Here is a 26,079-nt window from a genome sequence, read left to right on the forward strand (position 1 = left end):
ATAGTTACATTAAATTACAGAACTTAAGTAATTCAAGTTCCATTTCTTCATCCTCACAATAATCATGTTCTCGGTGCTTACTCTGAATCTATTTTTGAATACATTAATATGTAGTACCACAAAGGTTAGAAACAAAAACAGTTTAAAGCCAGTTGAAAGATTCTGAACTGTTAACAAACTTAACTCTCAAAATGACAACTTGTAGCTGAATCCCTGTTTTACATGTCAACTCTATAACTGGATGGTCTCCTAGTTAGTTCCATTTAAAAATGAACTGTTTATTAAAGACTTAGTGTAAAAATGTGGTAAGTGAAATTTTTTTTAAGTGTGTGAAGAAAAGTATCTGTGTAAAATGTAAAGCTCAACTAACTCTAGGTTATCTAGAATTCAGACGCACAAAAAAATGCCACTGACATTTTTTAAATTTTGGCCTGTGGTAATAGTCACACATTACCTCTACAATTAGTATTTCTGTCCCCTGACTGCTTAACTTGGAAAGATGGGGTGGTAACTGATAGCTTTCACTAGCTCTGACAATGTTATGTTAGTAAACACAGGAACTTAAAGCAACCATGGGAAGTGTTTTTATTTTGGGTTTTTATTATTATTTTAATGAGGGCTGTATTAAGGTGTTTGTTTATTTTTACACAGGGGTAAATGATCTTACTTTTACAGATAATTTACTTTGTTTTTGGCTGACCCATTTAAACTGGCCTTTTAAGTAGAAATATGTTTTTAAAGAAATACACTGCAAAAAGCTGTATCTGATGCTTTTTTCTCAAATAGCTAGAAAATGAATAAAAGGATCCAAAGAGAAAGGTCTGAGTGGTAGAAATCCTAAAAGTTCAGAATCATAAATTGCTGATAATTCACTTTTGCTAATGTGATCATTCATCCAAATTCATTTAATATTCTTGACAGAGTGAGTATATGTAATAGGCATCCAGATAACTGGCAAAACAAAACAGTAAATTCATAGCATGGTATACTGCCCCCTTTTAGGCCAATCAAATTTCATTCTTCACAGTCATAGGACTAACTAAAGTTACTATTTTTTTCATTTATAAATTAACTTTAACTTACTTTATAATATTTTGAATCAATCCATTAACAAATACCAAATACACTTTATTTAATTTCTGATATCGTATGGGGCATACTTTTCACCCATAGTGTGAAACCATTTATAAGATTTTTGGAACCACTTACAAGATTAATAATCATTTACAAGAATATATCCATCACCCCAAAACATAAGGCTACATTTCACCATCAACATTTATGACAAATCTCTCGGATTTATTTTAGCCACATGAAGATAATATTTACAATGCCCCTCAGTTTCATATGAGCAATAAAATTCTTCAAGGTGATCTTCATTAAATAGCTGAGAAAAAGACACTAAAACTTCCTCAGAAGTGAAAAAAATATATTTCTCTGTTTTATATCATTAAAATTAAATAGTTAAATTTAAGATGCAAATATTTATAATACCTTTAATTATTATAATTGATTCTGATTAACTATGCATACTTTTAGCTATTATGTTTAGACTTAAGGTCTAAAGCTTCACCTATGCATTAAATATTTAAATGAAGTCTATTAGTGAAATCCCTAAATCTTCGTGCTGGGTAGAAGAGTTATATTCCCAATATTCGAAAAGTTTAATATATTCTACAAAGTATACAAACTTATACATAAAAATATATATCCAAATATTTAATTATCAAAAAAACCTTCCTACCATTCCTGATTCTGAATGTTGGTTCTCTTCCATGCCCTCAATTAGCTAATATCCTCTCTAATCAACACAGTGTTGAATAATTCCCATCGAGGTATATGTCGCAGCTTTTCATCTCATTTCCTACTCTGTTCTAATAACTCACAACACTTCTTAGCAATCATCTTGCCATTTTTTTGGTTTAATCTTATTCTCAGCTGTGGATTTTTGTCAAATAAAATCTTATGGAGAAAAATGGTAAGCAATAAATAACTGCTTAGTTATTAAAGTGATGATGTAATATTTAATGATATGAAAATTAGAACTATTATCATTAAGTGGGTGGGGAATGGAAATCCACAAGTTTTCTCGAATACTCTTTTTCCCCCAATACATACAGATCATATGGCAAAAATCACTAAACTTATCTAAATTCTTCATTTGCTTTCCAAAGAGATGTGTCTGACTGTCTTCTGATTATAAAAGTGATATCAGTTATTTAAAATGGCACACTACCAAATTATATAAAACAGAAACTGAACATAAATATAAATACTATTAATTATTCTAGACTTCCTATATGCAATACTAAAATCTGCTTTTTGTCCCACTTCATAATTTAATAATATAGCTATATAAATATATGTAATAAATTATATAATATATAATATGGTTATATAATATAAATATACTGTAATTTATTTAGCAAACTCACTATTGATAAATATGTAACTTGTTAAAATTTTTTTTTTTTTTTTTTTTTTTTTTTTTTAAAGACAAAGTCTAGCTCTGCCCAGGCTAGAGTGTCCTGGCGTCAGCCTAGCTCACAGCAACCTCAAACTCCTGGGCTCAAGCAATCCTCCTGCCTCAGCCTCCCAAGTAGCTGGGACTACAGGCATGCACCACCACGCTCGGCTAATTTTTTATATATATATATATATATATATATATATATATATCTTTTTTTTTTTTTTTAGTTGGCCAGATAATTTCTTTCTATTTTTAGTAGAGACGGGGTCTCGCTCTTGCTCAGGCTGGTCTCGGTCTCGAACTCATGAGCTCAAACAATCCGCCCACCTCGGCCTCCCAGAGTGCTAGGATTACAGGAGTAAGCCACCTCGCCCGGCCTTGTTAAAATATTTTTAATGTTATAGTACTATATGATCTGAATGTGTCCCCCCAAAAGTCATGTGTTAGAAACTTAATCCCAAATACCATTGGGAGGTGGAGCCTACTGAGAGATGTTTAGGTCAAGCAGGCTCTGCCCTCATGAATGGGTTAATGCCACTATAAAAATGGTGGGTTTGCACTCTTTTGTCCTTCTGCCATGTGGGTACAAAACATTCCTCCCCTCTGGAGGATGCAGCATTCAAGGTACCATCTTAGAAGCAGACAGACTGGGCCCTAATCTACCAGCACCTTGATACTGGACTTCTCAGCCTCCAGAACGGTGAGAAATAAATTTCTGTTTTTTATAAATTACCCTGTCTGTGGTATTTTGGTATAGTTGCATGAAATAAGGCATATGGTAATATTATTTGACAGCTGAAGAAACTAACGTCTCCAAAGAGAAAAATACCTAAACCTGGTCACCCGGGCAATTAAGGTTAGAGGTAGAGCTAAAAACTCATATCCTGATTTTTCAAATCACTATATTGACTCACTGTCCTCCTCAAGTAAAGAAAGGTAAGGCCACAGGAAGATAAAGGGAATAAATCCTTCCTTTGGTCTATTTCTTATTTAATGCAGAGATTTTATTCTATTATAAAACAGTTGGGAGTAGATGTCTCATGCTGTGAACCAGTTCCTTCTTTTTACCATACCATAAACTCCTGGTTCTAGAGTATATTTCTTGTTTTATCCAATTAGTTGCCCTACCACATACACAATCCCAGGACACTCTAATATTCTAACATTTAATACTCCTTTTGACATCAGAAAATAATTTTAAATGCTTTTTTTTTAAAATCGTTAAAAATAGTGAAGCTAACCAAGATAAATAATGCATATAAATTTCAGGAATAATAATTTCAGATTTCTTGAAATTGTTCCTAAGAGTACAAACTGCTTATTGGCTTCTTTTTAAAGAGAGCAGGAAGGGATAAATTAAAAGTGTGTCTATGAAATACATTCACATTAGAAAAGCAGTTAATAATGTGGATAGTTTGCTCAAATATTAATATATAATCTAAAATCAAAATTATTATTTTGAGTTTCTTAGAATATTTATGCTTTCTAAAATCTACCAACCCAGCAGGAAAGAAGAGTTGAACCAAGGTAACAATTTTGAATTCACAGAGTAGAAAAAGAATGATAATTTCTGAAAGGTGCATTGAGTTCTTGAAAAAGAAATATAATAGAACTCCGTCCCTCATTGTACTTGCTATGGAATGAATTGTGTGCCTCCTCCCCAATTCATATGCTGAAGCCCCGTGATGTGATGGTATTTGAAGATGGGGACTTTGGGAGATGGTGGGTTTTGATGATGGTGAGGCCCTTATGATGGGATTAGTGCCCTTAGAAGAGGAAAAGTGTTTCTTGCATTTAAAAACATTTCTTTTGCCGCAACTGCACCCCACTCCTGACTACTTTTTACAACACCTGAACCTATCATGGTGAGGCTAAATAAGTAAACAAATAACTACAAAAGGTAAAACTTTCTTAATTATTAATTTTGGGTACAAAGCCTTTCTTGGTATAATTATATCTAAATTTGCTCTACAAAATACATATGGATAAAATTGCTTGTGATTATAACAGTGGTCAAGAAATTAGAGACTTATGAGAAATAACAGAAAACTAAGTTATAAATTATTACAGATTATGAATCTATAGTATATAATAGGGTAGAACTAAACTGGTTTCTAAAATTTCTTGATATTTTTAAAATTAGGAAGATAAAGTATAAATGTAAAGTTTAACCTCCACCTTGTCAAAATGTCACAAGTTTCATATTGCCAAGACCAGAAGTGCTAGAATCAAAATTTCCCATGGATCCAAGGGGTTTGTACTGTCCCATGTGATTGTCATCCCTCACCTATGCTCCAAATCGAGTTTGAATGATGCCTTTTTCTTTTTAACACCGTTTCTTCTCCCTGAAATTCTTAAATCATCACTTATGTATTTTCCTCCTCAGCCACAGTCCTCTTTAACGAATAAAACAAACTGTATTTTCAAAAGTTAGCATTTTTCCTGTGTTGACACATTCAAGATGATTATGCAAACTACATAGCACAAAATTAAAATGGTACCTTGATCGTTACCTGGGACATTTTAGAGGTAAAATAGCCAACTCGGGTAATTCAAATTTCAAGAAAAGAAAAACACACACAACTTGCGTCTCATTTTAGTAGTAAGCCAGCCAACAGAGGACTTTTTTTGGAGGGAGGGGTGCTGAATTACTTTAATTATAACTATGCAGTCCTGGCTCTGGAAGTAGTTGTTTTCTTTCTCATTTCATTCAACAAATGAAAGTCTCATTTCTTGTGTTTGCCATGTTTTAAATATGATCACAGCTATTGCTAAGGCGAAAAATGAATACTTCTTTCTAAGTTAATTATCCAAAATAAGCACTCTCTGACAAAGTGAATGAATAGATATTCTGCTGTGTTAAAACTGATGATTCTATCCATTCTTTAATAAATATCTATACATGATATTTATTCAACTCAAAGATATTTCTGTATGCCACATAAACAAAGCTCTATTATATAATATATATTTAGAGGGCTACATTAAAGATAGAAATGTTTTCATTATGTAATATGTAAAATTTATACTATGAATATACATTACTTATGTATTTATAAAAGGTTATTGCCAAGAATATAAGACATGTTCCCTCTGTCTGTAACACTATTGCTATTTTAAGGACTAGACCTTCTCCTAAAGTCACAATAATATGTTTATGGGACCAAGAATTTGCATCAACAATAGAACACAGTCTAAATAAAGATCAAGTTTCAGTGAAAACATTGTCAGTTGTCAAGAATCAATAAAATATGCTCTAAATTCATCTGATATCTCACTAATATGTTAGGAAATCTCAGAAGCTTAATGGTCTATGAAGTTTGGTCATTAAGCTGTATTTAATAATTACCTAACACACCATTTTTAAAATGAAATAATCATAAAAAATATTTCTGACTAGGATGTTTCTTGATCTTGATAATGAGTCAGCATCTCTTTTATTGTATAGTTATTGCTTTATTCTACTGGTATTGTAAAAACTTTGATGAATTAAAAACTCCCTTCTTACTCCTTTTATCAATTCTTTACAGTATTATCATTTTTATTTATATCCAGAGTGCACGTTTTATTGTAAAATACTCTAATATACATATATAAACTGAAAATACACATGTAGAAAAATCATGCCCACTGCTCTTACCTACCAAATGTATTTTCATGTTATGAAAGTGTGATTCCTTACACTATTATGTCACATAAAAAAGCCACACACTGAAAGCATAAACTATATATACATTTCATGTTGTTCTATAATTTTCACATTATTTGGGAATTATATAATAGATTAACAAAAAGGCTCATCAAATTAACATATTTTGGTAGCTTTATGAAAATAAAATATAAAATCTATTTTATTTTCCAGATTATTAATGACTTTGCTTTGTATTATATGATTGTATCTGTAGGTATAGCATTATGGAGTTAAATCACACACTTTACAAAATATAATGTGGCTTTAGCCTTGAAGATTTTTGATAGATAAAGCGAAGTGTTTAACCCTGGTTTAGTGATATGTTTCCAGAATTACATAAATTTCCACATATATTAAAACATTCTATTTTTCAGCTTGTGAAAGATCTGCAGTCTTCATGACATAAGATTATAAAATGGATAATCAGATTCGATCATTGATAGCATTTATAAATAATTAATACTATTAGTGTTAATAAATAAGGGTCTATAACAAATAACCTTGCAAGGAAAGTACACCATGTGGGCCAAGTATTGTTATCACTTACCAGCTCTTCCTGAAGTTGGGAAATGAGTTCATCCTTCTCTTTCAGCTGCAGCTTGAGCATGGAGCATTCATCTTTCATTATATCCTATAAAAACATCAAAGAGACGGCATAATAGGCTTAGCCCTTTCACTTTGCTCTTGATAAGGAAAGTCAGCTTCACACAGTGGGAGATAATTGCATCTGACTAATGAAACTCAAATTTCCTCTACAGTGTGATATTATTCATAATATATTCTGTTTTAAAAAAGTTATATTCAAAATATGTTTTATGCTATACATGATACACACCACACACAGACACACACACATTTTTTTTCATACATAGTTCTTTTGGTTTTTTTTTGGTATCCCTTTCTCCATTTTGTTGCCTAAGAGAGAAACCAAGGAACCATCCTAAATTCATTCCTCCCATTCTTGCGCACACATAATAGGTGGACTAAAAATAACTATACATTACAAAAGATACTGTATCTACCATTTGTCCCCATGCTATCATTAAATATTAATTCTTAAACCACTGGTGATGTTACAATCTTCATCTTTAATGATGTCCCTGTAACACTGTCCCTTTCTCTAGAGCTCAATCTTTGGGCATATCATCTTCTTACTCTGCAGATACTCTTAGCCACAACCTCTATGTACACAATATACGCATATCCATGGCCTCTACTACTCTATGCTGGTAACTTCCAGATACAACTACTTACTTTAGAATTATCTGTCTTCCAAGTACTCCTAAGTACAACTACTTACTGAACATATTAATGTATAGACTCAGCATTGTCTCACAGACATTCCAACTCAACATTCAGCTCAACATCCTCTTCCCTCACCCTGAGACTTCGCTTCTCCTACTTCCCTCATTATCTTCCTATTTCCTAAAATAATAATCAGGAACCATCCTAGACCCTCAGCTCCTACTCACTTTGAACCAAATCTAATACCAAATTCTTTAATCTCTTCTTCTTTAATACTTCTTGGACTCTTTTCCACATTGACTTACTCTAGGTGCTCACTGCTTCTTACCCAAATTTCTTTAAGTCTCTCAAGCAGATTTCCCTATCTCTATCTCCATCACTTTTCCCATCTGCCACAAATTTTCGTGAGAATTAATTCTATCACTTCCTAATTTATCAGATAATCAACTCCTTCAAGAAGAAAAGTCAAAACTCTTTAGCATAGTATATGGTGCCTTTCAATATCTGTTACTTGCCTCGTTTTGGAACTACAAAGTTTTTGACTTTCAATCTCCTTACAACTGTTGCTCACTCCTACAGAGCTGAAATGCAAAGTTGTTTCAGGGCTCCTCACTCTACACATGCACATTTCTGGATTTTACTACCTTCCACCCATTGCATCCCTCTATCCCTCACAACATCTCATGCTCTAAGGCACATCTCAAGAACAACTCCTTATCTCACTAGGAAGTTTCCCTTGTTGGCTGAGTTACATATCCCTTTAGGGATACTCCTAAACCACACCTCCACATCCATACCTCATTCCATATAACACTTAAGTGTTGTTTGTTTGTTCCCCAGCCTCATTGAACTAGTTTTCTTTCCATACTTGAGCATACAGACTCTATTTCATTAGCACCAAAGATAATAATTAGCAAATATAAGATGCTCAAATTCATGTTTCCTTCCTTTAAAATGACCAAGTGAACAGTATAAACATTAGGAGAATCCCACTTTCTCTGAAATCTGCCACCCTTATGTGAGCTGACAAGGAAGAAAACTGACAAAGGCTTAGGGAAAACAGAATACTTATTTACGATAGTCCTCATGGTCTTAATAATTTCTACTTCCTCTACACTGAGCAATGCAGAATGTATAGTTCTAATTTATTAACATCTCTTTTCATTTGCTGACAACCACCTTGACTGAGAGGGAGATGCTAATTATCTGTCTGCTCCTTCTCTGTTGTAGTACTCCTATTTCTTCCCCACATCACGGATTTTATGGATAGAGTTTGTACTCATTGTTTTTAATATTTACGTTCCCATTTTTAATAGTTATATCCTAGATTATTAATAAATATTACTGTTAATGGCAAACATTTCTTCTTCCTCTACATTGCAAAGGAAAAATTAGCACACTTAGGAAGTAGGTAAGAGAATAATCATGTTTCTTAGAATCAGACAGATATATAGGATCAAATCACTGATACTGCAACTAACTAGCCATGTGGTTCTGTGTTAGTTACTTAACTTCTTTGAGCCCCATGGAAATTTCTATGGAGCTTGATGATGATACAAAACTACTATAAACTACCTGATGACAAAAACTGTATTGTATTAGTATTTAAATTTCCCAGTCTTACATAATATCTCAGTCAAGGAAAGTTAACTCTCTTCATAAAATAACATGTTGTCACAGGTTGGTTCTCTAGGGATCAAATACTGAGATGGAGTTAAGGGTGCAATAGGTTTATTGGAGAAGGGGAAGCAAAGGAAATATGAAAGAGAAGGGGAAGAATCAGGATTGGGAAAGGGACTGTAGGACCATGATTCATATTGACAAATTCTCTGCCAGCTAAACGAGGAGCTCCAGAGCCAAGATTTCCTTTTGGAGGAATCTCTTATTGAGGGAAAGCGTATAGGCTGTGTACTACTCCCTGTTTAGGCATTGGTTGGGAGTGCCTCAAGTACAGCTAGATCTCAGCCACCACTACCTTGCTCAATCATTATTTTAGACCACCAGTGAGGACTGGACTTCAGCTAGAAAGCAGAAGCAGACCCTGAAGGAGCTAACAGCTTGACAAAGTCCGCTAACCGCACTCCTGGCACCTGGGCAGTGAATCGTTATTGAAATAGAATCTCAGAGCCTGTATCCATTACAATTTTTTTTTTGTTGATTAATTATCAACAGTATTTTTGTATTAATTATCATTTTGTTGATTAAATAGTTTAAAATGGAAGATCTGCCTATATTGTGGCTACTAGGAATAATAAAGAAGTTTGGTTTTCCAAAACTATGCTCATCTTAAAAATTCTCAGACTTTATGCCTGGGGAAATTTTTCAAGAAGTTCACAATCTTACAGCTTTAAACTGGTAGAAGCTAATATATTTGCATGTATTTATGGAATAACATATATTAAAGATTTACTGTGTGCCATCAGAAGATGATGTAGCCTTCTCTATGAATGACTTCACAAATAGATTTCAGCTGCCCCGCATTTCACTTTTGGTTGTTGTACATAAGTACAACACTCACATAAGTATCTGTCTAACATGCAAAATGGAAGCCCCTGAATGACACTCTCAGATGAGGGGTAATAGCAATATTCCTCAAATTCTCATTGTATTTGCAAAATTTTAGAACATACTTGGCAGAACCACCTGTTGAGTTAGGAACATACTGATGTGTAGAATTAACAGATTTTTTGATATTCTTCGTTATAAAGTAAGGTTATTTCATTAACCTTTAGGCTAATGTAACCAACTTAAGCTTGTGCTTTTTAAATGTACGTTACTCATAGATAGGAAAACATATAATTCAATAATTATGACAGTCTTTGTTTCTCATTCAAGTGTAATTAATTTTTAGGACTGAAATTCAATTCTATTGTATCCTAATTCAGTAATTATTCATAAATATGGAACTCAATATGGCAGATTAAAGACGGATGTAAATCCTTTGTTAGTATTCCTGTTGAAAACTGGAGTCTAATGCTCCTCTCCTTGGATTTGGGCTGGTCTTACTGACTTGCATGCCCAATAGAATATGAAGGAGTTAATTGCAGGACTTTCAGGGATAAGTCAGGAAAGGCCTTTTCGGCTTCCACAATGGTTTCTTAGAATGCTCCCTTTCGAGTTATTCCTTTGCAAAAAGAACCCATCAACCATGCTGAGAAACACAAATCACGAGGTGCTTTCATTGACAACTCTATATGAGCTCCCAAAAGACACTCAGCATCAATTGCCAGCCATGAGAATGAGCCACCTTGGACATCCAGTCTAGTGGAATCTTCAGGTGACTGAAGCCCCAACTAACATCTCACTCTAACTGCCTGAAAAACCAGACTGTAGAACTGTCTAGCTGAATCATTTCCAAGTTCTTGACTTAACACAGAATTGTGAGTGTAATAAAATTATGGTTTTAAGCCACTAAGTTTTGGGATAATTTGTTACAGAGATCACAAGAACATACGGACAAACTCTAAATTATTATAGTTGGACTCGGGGGAAATTATGACCTATTATAGTATAAAAATGTATACAGCTAATTTCTAAAACAAAATATTTTGTGATTTAATTTTTGATTTTTGTGATCGCAGTTATATTTTGAATGGTTTTTAAATAATGCCTTTGAAGAATATCAGGAATATTTATGTTCTTATATAACCTACTAGAGAATATAAAATGCAGATATAAAAATTTCAAGTTATTTTATTCCTTTACTTTTATTTTATAAACTTGGAAAGTTAGAGCCAGATACTCATAAATTTAGGTAACTTTTCCTACATTAGTTTCTTGACTTCAGTTCAATGCATTTTATAATATATTTTGCCTGTAATTACAATCACCTCTTGTTTAAGACTACTATGTGAATAGAAATCATATGTCAAAAAGACAAGCAGAATCGATAAATCACCTTGAACATGATATGATCTTATGCTAAAATGCAAACAAAAAATCAAATAGTAATTTCTAATTCTCACAAACCTCCCTAATAATTCCTCAGATAAAATTATGAACATAAGTCTCAGTTTCTAGTTACAAAAACACACCAAATTTTTATTGAGTCATCATGACTTTCTATTTTTGACTTCTGGTCTTCTCTCTGGAGGGCATGACTTTATGAATTACAAGCCGTTTCCTTATTCTTATAAATGCAAAGTTTAGGCCGGGCGTGGTGGCTCACGCCTGTAATCCTAGCACTCTGGGAGGCCGAGGCGGGTGGATTGCTCAAGGTCAGGAGTTCGAAACCAGCCTGAGCGAGACCCCGTCTCTACTAAAAATAGAAAGACATTATATGGACAACTAAAAATCTATATAGAAAAAATTAGCCGGGCATAGTGGCGCATGCCTGTAGTCCCAGCTACTCGGGAGGCTGAGGCAGTAGGATCGCTTAAGCCGAGGAGTCTGAGGTTGCTGTGAGCTAAGCTGACGCCACGGCACTCACTCTAGCCTTGGCAACAAAGTGAGACGCTGTCTCAACAAAAAAAAAAAAAAATAAAAAAAAAAAAATAATAAATGCAAAGTTTAAAAGATTAAAAATTAAAGGAAACAGACAACTCAGTAAGAGCAAACAGGACAGAATGTTATGAGCAAGTGAAAAAAAGAGAAGAAAGAAAAAAGGAATTTGGTGGGGAAGACAGCAGGGCAGAGATCAGAAAACACAAGAATGTGAAATAATTGACTATATATTTTGCAGCTCTACCTAAATAAGTGACCTCACATAATTCTTATGCTGACTTAACTTTAAAGTAGCAATGCTGTCTGCAACATCTGGGTAGCTAGTGAAATAAAGTAGTGCAGCCATATAATCATCCAAACAATTCCATGGGAGGAACTACTTTTCAGATATTGAAAACAAGGTTGATAAAAGCATAACTTTAATTAATATTTAGTTTAAAATAATTAAAAATATTCTATAAACCATTTTAATATTAATAAATGCTACATGATGCTATAAAATTTCCTTTTTATAAACATTTAATTAAAAAACGATTGTAGAGCTGTCTTTAAATGCTCAATTAAGAGAGGCACTAACATTCCATTGATTTACAAGTGTGCTTTTTTTCTATGAACACTGTTTAAAACTAAAAAAGGCATAATATTTTATGATGTTTTTAATGGTTATGTTACTGTATTTACTAGAGGTAAAATACACAGAGTTTGCCCAGAAAATTATCATTCTCTTTTAGAGCCCCTAACCCCCACATTGTTCAAGGGTCAACTGTAGTGAAAGAAGCCAATATTGAGGTACATGCGTAACAGATTACATAGGTAGTTTTCAGCAGGGGGTGATGCAGACTTTACCTAAATCATCTGGGAACCATTTCAAAGATTTACAATCACCCTCCCCTTTCCCATTACACAGCTCCAGGTTTATGAAAACCAGTTGGAGATATGAATTAAAACCCATAATTTTCATCCTTGTAACCTCACTTTTTGGAACATACTGTTATAGAAAATCAATTGAATAAAGGAACAATTACCAAAATATATAAAATGAGCATATGTATTTATAACTGGTAGATGTTTCCTTATTGTAATCAGAATGTGCCATATATTGTTCTCACATGGCAAACACTTTCCATTACCAGGGATGATGTGGGAAAAGACAGGTTTTCCAAGAATTATTCAGCTAGTTAGTCGTATATATAATCATGAGCAGTATGGGCAAGGTTAAACGCTTGTTCACTAATACTGAGAATGCTAGTATGAGAGCAAAGTCTTCTAAATTTAAGTACCTCTTAGTTTATTTCCTCTCTACTAATTATCTCAGTCTTTAAACTGGCTTAAGTTCCTATCTTTCCTAAAACAAACATAACAGCAACAAATAACAACAAAAATTTTGTGATTCTGAGTTCTGTTCCTGACTCTCTCCTTCTTTTATTAATGAGATTCTTGGAAGAGGAAATGCATTTACAGAATACACAGTCGCATTTGCAATTTAGCCCACCATAAATAAATAACAAATAGTTGTTCAATATTGCCATCTCTGAAAGCTAGTTTCCACTCCAGTCACTTAACTCTTCTCATCAGTGTTAAGTAGAAAGCCTTTTTTTTTTTGGTCCTCAAATTGATCTATGCTTTTGATTTGGTAATACAAAATCATTTCTTTAAAACATCTCTTTCTCCTGGGCTTCTGTACTTTCAGTTCCTCCTATTAAACTGTTCGGATCTTTTCCAAATTCTTTGACTAGCATTTTTTTCCCTTCACCTGTCCTTTAAAAGTTAGTAGTTCTCAGGTTTCTGTCCTATGTTCTCCCCAATTCCCCCTTCAATGTTTCACCTCAGCAATTTATTGTATTAACAACCACCTATAATTAATATTGCAATAATATTTATCATTAATCCTCTCCACCTTCTGAAATCCAGTGCTGAATTTTTACCTGCTCCTGGAGACCTGGACTTGGTATATTCAATGTATGTCAGATTCAAGTCTTCAAAGCTCAAGTCTTCACTGCAGGCAGCAACAGGCTATTTCTCCTACACTTCTGGTTTCTTTTTCCTTTTTTTTATTTCAGTGTATTACGGGGGTACCAATGTTTAGGTTACATATATTGTCTCTGCCCCACCCAAGTCAGAGCTACCAGGATGTCCATCCCCCAGACAGTGTGCACTGCACCCATTAGGTGTGAATATACCCATCCCCTCCCCACCCCCCGCCTGACACCTGATGAATGTTACTACCATATGTGCACATAAGTGTTGATCAATTAATACAGTTAACATCATCGGTGCTTAAATTAATAGAGAAATCTGATTCATCCTCAACTTCTTTTAACACTTTTCTTTCACTCCACTGTCTTACTGGCATGGTTTATGACAAGAAGTTCTCTCTAGTTCTTATCCTTGTTTCTCTACAGGTAAAGCATTTTCTTTTTTTTTTTTTTTTTTAGATTTTCTCTTTGGTTTTCTGCAACTTTAACATGTGCATAGTGTGATTTTTGGTATTTATCTTGCTTAGCGTTCTCTGAATATCCTAGATTTGCAATAGGTGTCTGTAATTAATTTTGAAAAATACTTGACCATTATCACTTCAAACATTTCTTCTGCTCTATTCTCATTCCTTTTTCTAGTATTCAATTATGTTGATATTGCACTTTTTGAAATTATCCCAGAATTCTTGGATATTCTGGGTTTTTTTAAATTCCTTTTTCTCTTTGCATTTTGGCAGGAAGGTTTCTATTAACATATCTTTGAGAACACTGATTCTTTCCTCAACAGTGTCTAGTCTACTGATGAGCCATCAAATATTTAATTTCTGTTACAGTGTTTTCAATTTCTAGCCTTTCTTTTTGGTTCCTTCTTAGAGTTTCCATCTTTCTGCTTACATTCCCTATTTGTTCTTGCATGTTGCTTATTTTTTCTATTAGATGCCTTTATATATTCATTATAAAGTCCCTGCCTGATACTTCCAAAATCTGTGCCATATCGGAATCTGGTTCTGCTGCTTGCCGTTTTTTCAGACTGTGTCTCTCTTATCTGCCTTTTAGCGTGGTTAGTTTGTTTGCTTTTTTTTTTTTTTTTTTGTAAAGCTGGACATGATCTGTTGAGTGATAATAACTGAGGTAAATACTGTCAGGCTTCATGTTGATCTTGCTAGAAATTGGGCTGGTTGATATTTGCCGTAATCTGTAGATGACAGAGTCTTCAAATTCCTCTATTGTCCTATTTTTGTCTCCCCTGTGGTCTCTGGGTTATCCTAAGAAGTCCTTCTTAGATGTAGTCCATGCCTTGAAGCTCTTTCAGTTAGAATACACTGTCACTGTATTGGAGTCCTGTTGATGTGGTGGTGGAGCTGGGAAAGGAAAGCATTCTAGAATCTTACTAAATCTCAGTCTTTTAGTGGGTCTGTGTCCCTGGGTTGTGTCCTTCACAAGTGTTAGTGCATCAAGCTGAAACCTAAAATTAAGCATCATGCTTCGTTTTGTTTCCCCCCTTTAGATGAGACAGGAAGGTTAGAGAGGGCTGGGATTGAGTAAGTACCCTTCCTCCTTGGGGAGATAAGGCTTTGTCAGTCTTTTCTCCTACAGAGTACTCAATCCTTTATTATGAAGCATGTTCTCGGCAGATTTCAAATGGTTACTTTTCCCTATCCCTGCCAAAGACACAAGGGGATTTTTCTTGGTTCTTCACTATGAGAACCTGGTGGGATTAAAGTGTAGAGGCTTCCCTAAGAACGCAGCCCCCGGGAGTTTCTTACTCTCAAGCTAGTCCACACTTAGCCTCCAGCTATTCATCAAATTACCACCACGTAAGTGGCCCTAACCAGATCATTGTTTCAGTGGCTTCTGCTGCAGGTAACCTGAACTCAGCTACGGGTCTCTGTATTCTCCTGTCTCTACAGATTTGGGGGTGGCAGTTTGTTCTGTGGCCTTATTTCTCTGACCGGTCGAAAAACAGTTGTTGACTTTCAGTTTCTTCAGCTTTTTTTTTTTTTTTTTTAATTTTAAGAACAGGAGTAATGACATCCAAGCTACTTTACTTGTTGCAACTGAAACCAGAAATCCGTCTTCAAATTTTTACCTTCTCTCACATTCCAACTCCAACTGACAGACAATCCTCTTTCTAACCCAGAATTCTAAGCCATTCCTTTTCATCATTTCCCCTTGCCACTGCCTTAATTCAGGCCTTTACATCTAGTTAAAATTATTCATAACTACTCTCTCTGCCTTTGACTTAGCATTCACTAATAGAACCTAAATAGATTTATTTATGTATATTTTTTAGCTTCCCTATTAATGATAAGCTCTTTGAGGATAGAAGTCATATTTTATCTTTGTACATCTCAAATCACCTAGTCCAGTAATTTTCACAGAGGAAGAGTTCAATAAATATTAACTGAAATGAATGGATATACGAGTCATCCATTGTCTTCTGTGCCTTTACGGCTTTAGATGAAAAATTAGGCTGAAATTTGAAGTTAAAATTGATTTTGATTCCCTTAGATTAGTCCAAAATTCCTTAAGGGATGATATTTTGTCCACAAATATATTCCATCAATGATGCCACTAGCTGCCTCCCAGTGGTATTCTGATTAACAATTCAGAGAAGGCAGACCAGGAAATGTGCTATTTAATCAAGACTATGGGTTTTTTTTTTTCTTATCCTGGACAATTCAACCCTGAAAACTCAAGAAAACATTTATCAGGAAATATTTTTTATTACCTTTCATAATACTAAAATCATTTAGAAGAATACTTTATAATAAAAATGTTCTTCATCTTATCTTTGTTGTCATATCTGGCATTTAACACATTGCTTTGGTTTTCAACATTCTTCTCAATGTGATTTTATCCTTTTTTGTAAGGACATCACCATCATCATTATTGTCTTTCATAAGTAAATGGAAATAGAAAATAGAAAAGATAAGTGACTTGCTCAAGGCAAACATAAAAGTTATCAAAAAAGCTAAAATAAAAGATAATATTTCAATAACAAGAACATGGCTTCGTACTTACAGACAACAGCTATACAAAACTGAGAAAAACACAGAAATTTGTATTTTCCTTAATATCTAAGGTCAAGATTACATAATACGTGTGAAGATATTTTTAAAAGAACACAGGAAAAAACTATAAAAACCATTGTTTTTAGTTTTACAAGGAAAGCAATTTAACTCATCTATATATTTCACATTTTATCAGAAAAAAATATTCCAAGTTTAACTTCCTGTCAACTAAGAAAAGATTGCCCACTCAGTTCTACGGGCTTTATGTCTGTCATTTCATTAAATTTCATTTTACAGAAACCCTATGAGTTAAGTAGCATTACTAAGATTTCATAGGAAAGTAACTCAGAAAAGCCCCAGTAACCAAGATCCCACAGTTACACCTACACTACGAAAGAGGTTTACACATTCATGGTTGCTGAATAACTAACTATTCTTTGAGCTCAGCACAGTGTCTGTTTCTGTAGAGGACAAAAGTGTTACAGGGAATACTCTTTCTATTCTCCATTCTGAGGGTTTATGGTCTTTTGAAGATCACACATATACAGAAATATTGATACTTCAGCGAATTTAGGTTACCTTTAAAAAGTATGTCAATAAATAAAACGGGCGTATTCCTGTAGCAAGGAACCTCTGTCTTGCTTACAGAGCCTTCCTAGCTCATCATTATTTTAAGAGAATCATTTGAATGGATGTCCAATGATATGGAAAAGCCTACTGTCCTTTGCCTGCCCCTTTTTCTTTCAGATGCAGAGAACTGGATGGGAAAGTCTTTTCTCTACTGCCTCCCATATTCAACTTCTGAATAAGTCTTGGTGGATAATCTTGTCCTCCTTAACTCCTGATCTCAATTTGACATCAGTCAGGGAAAGTTTTCAGAATTCCCTAGCACACGCGGCCTGTGAACACAATAAAAATAAGCGACCATGCTTGTACTTCTTCTACCACCTCAGCATTTTGATTGAATTATTTTGGGGATCATTAATGAACCTTAAATATTCTTAGAAATAATTCAGATGGGAAGCATAAAAGGACAGTGACGTTTAGACTGACTTTTTTGGAATTCTAGCCCATTTCCCTTTTGGAAAAGGGAAACACAAAAATTAGAGACGAAACGTGTCCTCACTGAGAAGTGGACCACCTAGGTAGGGTTCCTGCCAACAGATGACGCTGCCTAACTACATGGCAGGAACTCAGCAAGTTCAAGTCCTGAGGGCATCTGTATCAGTGAAAGTTCTTTTGACAATAAATAAAAAACATATTTATAAGTGGCTTAAGTAGAAAAGATATTTATTATCTCATTTAATAAGATGACCAGAGGTACGTGGCGCCAGGCTCAGTTAATTTAGCAGCACAATGACATCATCCAAGGCCCAGATATCATCTGTTTTATTCTGACTCATCCTCAATGGACTGGCATCTGTTCTCAGGCTTGACCTTTCATAGTTGTAAGGAAGGCAAACACAGATTCCAAAAGCACGTTCTCAGTCAACTGCATTTAATATTGGGAAGGACACTTTCTCCTCACACGTATGTTTTGCATCCAGTGCAGATTCTTTCCTCTGGCCCGTTGGCCAGGATTGGGTCACATGACCAAGCCCGAGTTTAATATCAGGTATTTTTCAGCTGGTTAGCTCAGTGCCAAGAATGTCTGTGTGGGGAGGGGATCAATGGGTGACTGCTACAGAGTATGACATTGTAAGGACATACGCATAACCCTTAGGGAAAGTCTGGTATAACCCTGCACTCTTATAAATCTCATTATTTTAAATTACTTTCATTCAGCAATACATTTAGAAATAAGTGAATGTTCAATGCTGGCCATTGAGCAAAAGGCGCAGAATACAGCAGCGCAAAAGAGGTAAAAGAACGTTTATACTTTTTTAGCACAAGAGACACATGTTTTTAAAGTATGGATAGTGTTATGTAAGAGAATTATTATGTTCTAGGAAAACCCAACATAGTCTTTTTTTATGAAGTCATGTTTAAGCTGAGATCCAAAAGATCAGTATGATTTCTCTGTGAAAGAAGAGGAAGAAAATACACCTGAATTAAGGCAATCATATGTGTAAGAGAGAGCATGGACAGTTCAAAGGAATAAAAGATATTTAGTATATATGAAATATGAAAAACAAGGGACAAAATCACAATTGAAATGTTGTAAAATACGTGTGCTTCTTAGACTTTATCTTAAGGATATGGGGAATGAATGAAGCAATAAAGACTTTTTAGCAGGAATACTGCATAATTGTATAAATATGGAAGGAAGAACAGATTGAGGGAAATGAGAGCAGATAAGGTTATAAGAGAGGAAGTGAGAATACTACCTAGTAGGCTATTATAATATTAAAGGAAGGAGACGATAGTATATTTACCTAGGTGGATAGTAGTGGCCCTGAATTATAGATTTTATTCTAAGTAGTCTAGATAATTCTCAACTACACTCTGAAATAATTTTTACCAAGCTATTAATATACCTGATTTTGAAAGACATAATAGCAAATTAATTCAAATAACGAGTTTTTAAAAGTCAGCCGAAAACCTTTAGCCCTTATTTCTGAGGGATCAGGAATCTTGATGGTTCCCTCTAGTTTAAACATGGTATCCCACAAGCAGTTCATTTGCTTCAGTGGAAAAAAAAGTTCCCTCCTCAAACACACAGCAGGATATAGGAAAAATATGTAATCTCTTGAGGGTTGGTTTGGAAAATGATGTATTTTCTTTTTTAATATGTTTGTTATTGGTTTGGTTTAGTTTTTTTTTAGCGAGTGCATCCCCAATAAAATACTGCTATTTAATGGAGAACTTGGTTACAATAAATTTTGCTTCTTAGATATATTCACAGCAAGGTTCACTTGCCATCATCCAACAAGAGATACATTTATCCACACACTCACGCACCTTCTACTTTCAAATTAATCTTTTCCAATATAATTTTCAAATGCTTGAATTGTGTTTCTTTCTAGTCAGGGTCTTATGAATACAAGGGTACAGTATAAATCTTCTCCCTATCATAGTCTTCGTATTGCCACTGGTCTGTAAAATACAGACTCAACAAATTAGCTTTTGTTAGGCCTGAATTTTCTACTTCTTGCAGTAGTAACTTTAAGAAGCATAGTGTTCAAGATAATATAATTTGAGTTATATGGTTACGGGCAAAAGAAGTGGTTATATTTTTTGAGAGAACTACAGAAAAATAGTCTAATAAACGTATTCCGTCATGAGGCATTGAATTGTCTTCTTTTATCCCTCCAGATATTAAATCAAATGAGTATGAGAACATTTTTTTAAAAAGGTAAGTAGTACAAACAGCATCAGCTAATATTTATTTGGTTTAAACTGTATATCAGGTATTCTGTACAAATTATCTCGTTTAACCCTTACAATATCTTGGAGTTAAGAATAAGAACTTGTATTTTGTGATTAAACATTGAGAAACTAATGCTTTAGATGTGTAAATATTGCAGCTAATCTCCCAGAACTACCCAGCAATAGCATTTGGTCTATTTTGCTTTTATTTCTAGCTATTTCAATATGATGCCATCTTGCCTCTTTCATAACACATCTACAATATGTCAAGCATTCCTAGTTATTTTAAACACATTGAATTTAGTTAATGCCACACTTCTCTTGAGTTGTTACAATAGATATTAATATCTATATTGTACAGATAAGAAAACCAAAACTCTGAAAAATTTAAATATATCTTTCAAAGTTGCACACAGTTAAGTATGTGAACTGAGACAAGTAGCAGAGTTTTGAGCCTATGCATTCTGACATCAAAGCACATTTTTCTAGTTCCAGATTATTGATGATTAATAACAGATTTGGTAACCGATCACCAGAAGAAAACTAAGACAGGGAGGGGGATAGGAAGTGGTGGGTGTGAGATCTGAGAGTCTAACCAGTTATGTTTAGAGGCATTTTCTAAGTTGTCTGTTTTATAGCACAGATTGATTAATTAATTCATACATTTATTCAGCAAATACTTTCTGAGTGCCTACCTTGTGGCAGATATTAAGAATATAATGTTGAAAGAAACAAGCTTACAGTTAGGAACTGAGAGGACTAAGTTAATTAAAGACTACTGGGGGTGGTGTGGGATAGGGAACAGCTAAGAAATAGAAATGCATAGCGTAATGGGTACGCACAGAATTTAAAAACTTCGTCATTCATAAGCTATCTGACCTTTCTCAAATTTCTCAAGTCTCTTGGCATTTCAGTTTCATCAAATGTAAAGTGAGGAACACAGTAGTGCATATTTAATATGGTTGTTGTTAACCTGTATGATGAACACTAATACGTGTTAATATATGTCAAGAATTTAGAAACAGTGCCTGACTTCCAAGGACTTGATAAATATTAGTTAATAAGCATTAAATAAATGTTGAGTGTTATAATGATGAGCCATGTTTCCTATTAACATTAAAGTCTATTATCAAAGTTTATTCAATGGATAGCTAGCTTTTAATAGGTGCCATTAATTAGATCTACTAATTGGAGCAAGTCTTTTTCAAATGAGAATTTCTGTTCAAAACAAAGTCAACTAAAACTGAAAATTTTCCTAAGGCCTTTGTGTATTTTCCTATTATCTTTTAGATAAATTTTAAGAAACTCCACTTCTTTTAATTAGAAGACTAACATTCAAAATTCTTCTGTTCAGTGACATATCCCTTGTCTCTTAGTAACTACAAGGTGATCTACCAGTTTTGTCAATTCAGGATTTATAGCATAAAACTTACCTCCTTGATTTTAGGAGAACTGAACTGGAATTAAAAAGGGAAATTGTTTAATTAATATAATTTTATAAAATTGCTTTCAAAATTTATTTAAGACATCAAATTTAGTGTCTGGCACTTTCCAAATTTTGGGATAGGCTGCACTAACCCAGCCCCCTCATTTTACAAATAAAGATACTGAACCAGAAGCTGTGTAAATTACTTTCTCGAGGCCATACAACTGGATGATGGAGAATCCTATACCAAAGTCTGGTCCCCTAATTCCTGTTCACAGCATGGAACCAGCTCTCCTTCACATACGATGACAACTGACTGCTGTAGTTATAGCTGATTCTTCACTGGGAGACATTTTGCTTGGTGACAGGTGTAGTAAAAGTATCCACCTGCGAAAGCTGTCAGATTTTTAAACAACTGTTTTATAAAAGAAAATATTCTGTACCAAATATCCAATCTCTTCCCCTCCAAAGAGTATGAAATATTGGCTAAAAATTCATGAATGTTGATAAGAATTTTGAATATGTTCATTCCACAAGTTAAAATGTGTCTGCCTATTTGCAGTTAACCAATTATCACCACTCTGTTTTGAAATATACATATTTATAATTCACTCCTAAAGCGAGAGATCCATAGTTGTGTCATAGTAACAATGAACTTCAAAATGAAAACTGCTACACTTTTTAAAAATCAAGTTATAATGAAGATAAAATAAACTTTCCTCAAATTGTCTTTCCTTACTATTAACATGTGTAGTTCAAAAACTGTCTCTCCATGTTTTACATTTAACAATTACATTTAACAGCCATATCTCTTTTATGGTAAGATTATCTCTAGAACAATAGGTCTACATTGCCAAATACTTGTAATTGAATGGAATAATAATTCTTACATTGCTTGATCAGGTACCTCACAAAGCTGGGGAACAGTTAACAAAAGAATATTATTATGTTTTGACATTTTGAGAAGATACTCTATCCCTCTCTAGAGAGAAAACAGGCTGTATTTTTATCACTTGATCTCAAGTATTCAATTCAGCACTCTTATATGATGTATATATGAGGAAATGTAAGTAAGTTTATTCAATTTTCATCTTTGAGGTACTGAAGAGTTATTATTTTACAACACATCATTTTTTCCTTGTTACATCAATTATAGGAGAACACAAGTAGAGTTCTTGTCAATAAAGAATCTGGGCAGAGTTTAGAAGCTACTTATTTAATGTAAAGCATTGGCTAGCAATTTATAATTTTTTAACTTAAATCCACAAAGTCTGTGATAGTTGTTCATTTTAAGCTGAGGATTTTTACTTTTATGTACAGGACCTATCTTTAGACTTTTTGGAATAAGAGTGGGTGAGATTAATGAGCTTATTATAATTCATTAGAAAGTGGTATATGGATGACTGCCTACTTTAATTAGTTTTATTACTGTAGGAAATTGTTTCATATGCCAGGCTCATCACCAAGCACGTCTGGAAAACATTAGAGCAGTAATCAGACTTGATGTGAGGTACCTTTCATTAGGCAGTATGGCTAACGGCACTCAATAATGAACAAGGAGGGTATTAAAAGATGGACATGACAGAATCTAGCAAAAAGGAATTTATCAGATCAACTATTTTTGTGAAGGAGACTGTGAAATATAGTACTTCAAAATACTGTCATGGCATGCAAGATGCTAGACTCATAATTATGGCAAAAGGTTTAAATATGTTAGATTTATCCAATAAATCTCAATGAAAATTTTCTATGGCTCATATTATCATGAAAATGTTAGTAACTAAGTTTTCTAATAAAGTAATAATACTTGATGTAGTATTTCTTAACCATCACTATCCCCAAGGAAAAATACACCTATAGATGACTTAGAGCAAATAGAAAAATCAAGTCACAACCTTAAGGAAGCAAATCCAAGCATAAAACATATTTCAGATGAGAGATAAATGAAGAAATTACAAATCTATTAAATAGGAATTGGGCTTTTTTGGTAAGTTCTGATTAACAAAAATACTCAATTTTAATGCTCTTAATATTTTTTTAACTTGAGGTCAAAAATTAACCTTACAGTCATTTCATAATTAAGATTTTGGCCTTACATGAGTACTGAAAGTTCAATCTCATGGGCTAACTGGAAAATAAATTAAAAATGATGTGCCCCTATGCTATCTCACTCTCAGGCACTCATAGCATTCATAACTTAGCAAATTGCACTTCACCATATCTTAAGTGCTGTCTAAGACGCACAATTCTCATTTCACTGATCAAGAAATGAATATCATTACATTTTTACATATATTGACAGCATGTTGAAGTTTCTGACTACTCAATCTAATGTTTACTTTTATGAGTATGTTCTTTTACTATTCAAAGGCATTCCTCTAAATATGTGAGCTATGAACTCAACACATTCTAATTACTCTTCTGCTACTACAGAAATAATACTGTTGCAATTTTGGGTGGGAACTGCAATTTCTGGCCTCCCCCGTATTGTATCTTTTTTGCCTCACAGAGTGCTTATTTTTTATTTTAAAATATTTAATTAGCAGATAAAAATTGTATATATTCAAGGTATACAAGGTGATGATTTGACATACTTATGCACTGTATAATGATTACCACAGTCAAGTTAATTAACACATCAATCACCACCCATAGTTACCATTTGTGTGTGTGTGTGTGTGTTGAAGACACTTAAAATCTACTTTCTTATCAAATTTCAAGTAAACAATACAGTATTGTTAACTATAGTCACCATGCCATGCATTAGAGTCCCAGAACTTATTCATCTTAAAACTGAAATTTTGTAGCTTTTGACCAACACCTACCCCATTTCCCTTACCCCCTAGCCCATGGAAACCACTCTCTCACTCTCTGCTTCTGTGAGTTTGACCTTTTTTAGATTCCATATATATGAGATCATTTAGTATTTGCCTTTCTGCGTCTGCTTTATTTCACATAGCATAATGTCCTTCAGGTTCATCCATGTTGGCAAGTGACAGTATTTCTTTCTTTTTTATGACTGAATAATATTCTACTGTATGTATGTATACCGCATTTTATTTATTTATTTATTTATTTCAGCACATTATGGGGGTGCAAATGTTTAGGTTATATATATGGCCTTTGCCCCACCGGAGTCAGAGCTTCAAGCATGTCCATCCCTCAGACGGTGTGCACCGTTACGCGTTAGGTGTGAATATATTCATCCCCTTCTCCACCCTCCTAACTGCCCGACACTCGATGAATGTTTACTACTACCTGTGCACTTAAGAGTTGGTCAGATAAGTCAGTTAATATCAATTTGATGGTGAGTACATGTGGTGCTAGTTTTTCCATTCTTGTGATACTTCACTTAGTGGAATGGGCTCCAGCTCTATCTAGGATAACAAAACAGATGCTAGCTCACCATTGCTTTTTGTGGCTGAGTAGAACTCCATGGTATACATATACCACATTTTATTAATTCACTCATGCCATTTGACCCAGCAATCCCATTACTGGACACCTACCCAAAGGAACAGAAGACATTCTGTAAAAAAGACATCTGCACTAGAATGTTTATAGCAGCACAATTCACAATTGAAAAGATGTGGAAACAACCCAAGTGTCCATCAATACATGACTGTATGTTTTGTTTTTTTTTTTTTACTGGAAATATTCTAATTAAAAAGCATTATAGTCCGGTATGCTATCTTTATGCAACAAATGCACAAAAGACAAACAATTATTTGTTCCATTCAATGTGATAACATCTAGGTTGGATAAAGGCTAATCTTAAAAATATTGAGAATGAGGTGGGAAGGAATTTAAATGTATCTTTCTATTCCTTATTAAACAACAAAAATGAGTAAACCTAGCCATCATCACTAACAATAATAGCCACAACAAAGCACCGCAGCCTAAAACCACAAGTATTTTTAATGTTCCAAAGAAAGTTGCTTGCCTAAGTTTCCCCAGTAGTCTTCTAAGCTATATTGCAAATATTCTGATTTTTTGATTTAGCATAGAAGGCTGCCACCTATTGCTTTTACTAAAGGCAAAAAGCATCATAAAATCTAACAATACTTATGATGTGAATTAAGATAAGGACAATCAGTAATATTAAAAATGATTGCCACAAATGGGCACAGGAAGAAGTAAAAAATCTTTGGAAACCAAGAAGCAAGAAAGGAGAGGAGAGGAGGAATAAAAACCCACCTAACAGGTACAACGAACACTATTCAGTGGATGGGCACACTTATATTCCTGACTAAAGCATTATAAAAGATATCCATGTAACAAAAACATTTGTACTATCTTAATATTTTGAAATTTTAAAAATTCTGATCAAAATATTAAAAGAGAATTTATATGAAATAAACCTAAAAATACACACAAAAAAACTAAACAGCACTATTCATAACATAGTTGTGTGTGACCAAAAGAAACTGGAAAACCAAAATGCCTATCATTAGACGGTTCATTACACTATGCTGTCATTAAAAATTATTGTGAAATATTTTGAT

The 26,079-nt window shown here is 33.9% G+C and overlaps 1 protein-coding gene across 1 annotated transcript in view; it reads right to left on the reverse strand.

The window, feature by feature from the left end:
• CCSER1 (coiled-coil serine rich protein 1) overlaps positions 1 to 26,079 on the reverse strand; it is a 744,111-nt gene that overhangs the window by 441,733 nt on the left and 276,299 nt on the right. The window contains exon 7 of the mRNA XM_069485507.1: positions 6,709 to 6,792. Coding sequence (XP_069341608.1) covers positions 6,709 to 6,792 — 84 coding nt within the window. The remainder of the gene's footprint in view (positions 1 to 6,708; positions 6,793 to 26,079) is intronic.

Source organism: Eulemur rufifrons, chromosome 13 (genome assembly GCF_041146395.1).
Source record: "Eulemur rufifrons isolate Redbay chromosome 13, OSU_ERuf_1, whole genome shotgun sequence".
NCBI classification, from domain to species: Eukaryota; Metazoa; Chordata; class Mammalia; order Primates; family Lemuridae; genus Eulemur; species Eulemur rufifrons.